Source organism: Octopus bimaculoides, chromosome 17, assembly GCF_001194135.2.
Source record: "Octopus bimaculoides isolate UCB-OBI-ISO-001 chromosome 17, ASM119413v2, whole genome shotgun sequence".
NCBI classification, from domain to species: Eukaryota; Metazoa; Mollusca; class Cephalopoda; order Octopoda; family Octopodidae; genus Octopus; species Octopus bimaculoides.
This window is the reverse complement of record NC_068997.1, coordinates 48,908,164-48,912,963: the sequence shown is the minus strand read 5'-3', so window position 1 is coordinate 48,912,963 and position 4,800 is coordinate 48,908,164. Positions and strand designations below refer to the sequence as shown.

The following is a 4,800-nucleotide window of genomic DNA, read 5'->3' as shown; positions in this document are numbered from 1 at the left end:
ATTATTATATGTTTGACATTTGCTTTGTATTTGTACAAGTTGACTCCAAGTCTCACCCAGAGACCTCAAGAAACAACAAGTTAGAAATTCATGTTGGTGTTATGCCTAAGGTACTATATATTTAGTTTTGTACATTGTATTGTTCTAGAGAATATTTAAGAAAACATAAGGAAATTATGAGTTGTTTTAAAATTTGAGATTACATAGACAGTATTTCACGTAAGAATGGACAGTTCCCGTGAGCACTATCTTTTGAATTTCTGCCATTTTGGGGTTTCCTGGTATCTAAGCTATTATTATAATTATAAGTATTATTATTATTATTATTATTATTATTATTATTATTATTATTATTATTATTATTATTATTATTAGTAGTAGTAGTAGTAGTATATATTTACCGTTTTTACTCATATATTTGAACTGGTAGAAGTCCGCATTTGAGATTCTTAATCTGTGTGTTTCTGTTGATGCTTTATAAAGTTCACATGTTTCATTTGAGTGGTCGAATACGAATGAATGACACTCATCTTTCTGGTAACACAATCCCGCACACTCTTCGCTATTGTTCACCTCTATCTTCTGCATGTAATCTTTCTTAATTGTAGCATTGGTGACTTTGATAAATTTAGGTCGATTATAATTTGACTCGTTACCTTTGTAAAAAATATAGTAAAATGAAACATAGAATATATAAAGCTGAAGAAATCCTGATAAGATAGAAATTAAATGGGAAATAATTCAACTTGAAATAATAAATTATATATTTTGCAGTCATAGAATTTCTCTGATTTAATATATACGAACGCAAGGCGGCGAGCTGACAGAAACGTTAACACGCCGGACGAAATGCTTAGCGGTATTTCGTCTGTCTTTACGTTCTGAGTTCAAATTCCGCAGAGGTCGACTTTACCTTTCATCCTTTCGGGGTCGATAAATTTACTACCAGTTAAACACAGTGGTCGATGTAATCGACTTAATCCCTTTGTCTGTCCTTGTTTATCCCCTCTATGTTTAGCCCCTTGTGGGTAATAAAGAAATAAGAAACGTTAACGCGCCGGGCGAAATGCTTAATCGTATTTCGTCTGTCTTTACGTTCTGAGTTCAAATTCCGCAGAGGTCGACTTTACCTTTCATCCTTCCGGAGTCGATAAATTAAGTACCAGTTGCGTATTGGGGTCGATCTAATCAACTGACCCCCTCCCCAAATATTTCAGGTCTTGTGCCTAGAGTAGAAAAGTATATATACGAAAGCATATATGAAAAATTTGGTTACATTTTGACTGAAGAATTTTCGATTGTATTATACGGTCAGCGACTAATATTATTATTGTTATTTTTAGTTATATGAATGTGTGGAGATAAATTTGCTTTTCAACCACATACTTCCAGGTTCAGTTCCGCTCCGTGTCACCTTGGGCACGTATCTACTACTATAACTTCGTGTTGGCAAAAACCTTGTGAATGGATTTGGTGGTCGGAAATTGAAAGAAGCCTGACGTACATATATGTGTGTGGGTGTATGTGTGGGTGTATGAGGGGTGCATGCGCGCGCGCGTGCGTGCGTGCGTATGTCTTTGTATATACATTTGTCTTCCACCACCGCTTGGCAACCAATGCTCTTTTGCTTACGCAGCTGAAACTTAGCGGTTCGGTAACAGCTAACGATAGAATAGGTGTCAGGCTTAATTGAATAAGTCTTGGGGTGGTTTGTTTCACTAGACACTTCGAGGTGGTGCCGCAGTATGCCCGCAGTTCAACGACTGAAAGCAAGTACTTGATAAAAGATACCAAAACTAGCCCTGATTAAACAGGTTTAAGATCAAATTGTTCCAATCTCTTTTTTCTTTCAAGTTGCATATGAAAGCCAAGAATAGATGCGAATATTTGAAGTGATAAAGGACAGTGAATCAAGAGATGAGATAAAGGGAGAGAAATGCCTCGATGAAGGACAAAATAATACTGTTTAATATTAACAAGTAGAGGGAGGTTTTGGGAGAACAGCAGAAGCAACACAAGTATTTAAAGTGAAGGAGAGACATTCAACTAACTGAAATTCATGATTGGCTATATCCAGAAAAGAGTGAGGATTGACAGAGAAAGTAGTACTGGTGCATGCGAATACACTGCGTTTCATAGTCTGAGTAAAGAGTGTGACCAAGGCAGGCTACAAATAAGAGACCATGAGGTATCGTATCTATCAAGGCTACCCAAACATTTAACATCGTGTGATTGAAGAAGCAATGTGTCATCTTCAAATCCTCACCTGAAAGCACTTTCCACCCCAAAGAACCTTTTGTTCTTATCATATATATTTTTCCCCGCAAGAGTTCTGCTGGACAGAAATGAAACCCACCATCGCTGAAGAACAACTTCCAGGGAGTCAGTGCGTATTCAGAGCCAACAGGACCACCACAGATGATGGTGTTTGTTCCCTGGCAGGACCAAGAAACGTGTCAGAGCAAAACAAAGGGTTGTATGTAACATTCGTTGACCTGCTTAAATGATTTTACACAGCGAGTCGGAAAGGATTATGGCAGATCGTGGAAGGATTCGGTTGCAAGCCAAAGTTCCTGAAAATGCACGAAGACCTGTGTTGCGAAATCAGACTCAGCATTGACCTCTGAGCAACTTCCCAATCTTCGTCAGTATGATGCTCATGCAGGCCACAGATCTTGCTGACGAGGGCGGAGTCTATTTCAGATACCATCTTGGTGACAGCCTGTATTCCTGACGACTGTATGCCTTTATGAAGACCCTCGAACTAGTGATCCAAGACTTCCTGTTTTCCGACGATGCTACCCTTTTTGTCCACATAGGAAGAGCCTTGCAATATATTCCTTCCTGCTTCGCAGAGACTGCCCAGTTCTTTCAGCTAGAAATCAGCTTAAGGAAGACGTAGGTACTCCACCACCCTCCCCATATCCTCATTAGCGAGACTGAATTGAAAAGGGTCTATCAGTTTACCTGTCTGGGATGCACCATCACGTCAGCGGCCAACATCCACAAAGAAATCGATGACAGAGTTGCAAAGGCGAAAAGTGTATTTGGTTTGAACATACAAACGTGTATGGTACAACAAACACCTGAAAAAGGGCATCGAGATCAACATTTACAGAGCCAGTCATGGTTCTTACAACCCTCCTATATGGTTCGGAGTCGTGGGTCCCTTATCGCTACCATCTACAACTCCTTGAGCGCTTCCAACAGTGCTGCATCCGCACCATCCTCGGCATCCACTGGAGTGATTTCTTCACCAATGCAGTAATCCTTAAATAAGTAGAGTTCACCAGCATTAAGGTTATACCGCCGATGTTGCAGCTACGCTGGACAGGCCACGTCTCCTGAATGAAGGGCCAGCATCTGCTCAAGATTACGCACTACTGTAAACTTTCCACTGGTCATTGGGATAGAGGTGCACCAAAGAAGCGATACAAGGACGGCTTGAAAAAAAATTCTTGGATGCCTGTCAAATCGACCATCGCCGGTGGTCAACCCATGACGAGCACCGTAGCGTCTGGCGTTTTTTATCAACTATGCTGTCTGTTATTTCGAAATCACTCCAACACAGATACACACATAGATATGCTCAAACACACACACATTCAATTACATATATAGTTATTTATAGAAAGAAAGGTTAATATATAGTTTTACATACCTTGTCCACGACATATCACGAAGAGATATAATGCTGGAATTAGAAGAGAGAAAACATTATACATTACGCTATAGTTCGTTTTTTATTCTTTTTTTACACTACATGTTAATATTTCAGTCAGATGCGGAAATACAGCATCTAATATATTCTTGATGTGTCTGAAACGCTTGGGTGGAAAAAGCGAATGTTTTTCTCAGGTCAAAAACTCACCCAGAATGCATGCAACAAATGGGAGGCTGCTAAAGGAACGAGAGGGCCAATTAGTAAAATTAAACCGGTTTGACTCCTTGAAAAATGAATTAATCGCCTGACAGGTTTGCACATAGATTTCTTCTAATTTAAGTTCATTGAAAGGGTTTGTTTGATTCGAGGCTGTTGTAGAACTTGCTTTTGTGAGATGTCAAACAGCTGACATCATTACTAACGGCTCCAATCTTGCGGTATCGCTAGCATCTCTAATTTTCTGTTTTACTACAATAATCAAACAAATTTATGATGTTATATTTGTGAAGAGTCATGAGTTATAAAGCCTATGGAAAAAAAAGCTCAACAGTTGTTATTTGTCTATATTTCACTTCACTCTCATTTTCTAAATAATATATAAAATTATATTTCGGGAGACCAACTTCCTCCATGGGTGTCTCTTTTCTCTTTTAAATGCTAGACATGGATTCAGATCAGAAATCTTGCCAAACAAATTCAAGATTTAAAAAGAAAGATTACATTTGATTAATATAGATTAGTTTCACTATGTCTGAAAAAAAATAAATGATTGGAATGTGACTTGTCATTTGATTTAGGTTATATGACGGATAGGTAAAATCTGATAAGAATATAAACAAAAACAACAACAGCAATATTCTATAATAACAATAAAAGTGAACTTACTAAAACGTAATACAAAATGTATCTTCATATTCATCGTTGGTTGAATTTCACTGATAAAAATGACGTGATTCCAAAAAGAATCCAGTTTATATATACTTCTTCCTCTGGAGCCCTCTCTCTGCCACCACCTTCCATGCTACGCTCACATATATAGTATCTTTATGTTTCCATAAGTATATGCATACACACACACATGCATGGATCTCTCTCTCTCTCTCTCTCTCTCTCTCTCTCTCTCTCTCTCTCTCTCT

At 38.3% G+C, this 4,800-nt stretch overlaps 1 protein-coding gene across 1 annotated transcript in view; it reads right to left on the bottom strand.

Annotated features, from left to right (window-relative positions):
- The window catches only part of LOC106868215 (uncharacterized), a 14,433-nt gene extending 9,796 nt beyond the window's left edge, over positions 1-4,637 (bottom strand). Inside the window, exons 1-3 of the mRNA XM_014913381.2 lie at positions 4,550-4,637; positions 3,662-3,694; positions 402-656 (exon numbers count right to left, since the gene is read on the bottom strand). Of these exons, the coding sequence (XP_014768867.1) occupies positions 402-656; positions 3,662-3,694; positions 4,550-4,583 (322 nt within the window). The 5' untranslated portion in view covers positions 4,584-4,637. The remainder of the gene's footprint in view (positions 1-401; positions 657-3,661; positions 3,695-4,549) is intronic.
- Positions 4,638-4,800: the final 163 nt, after the last annotated feature.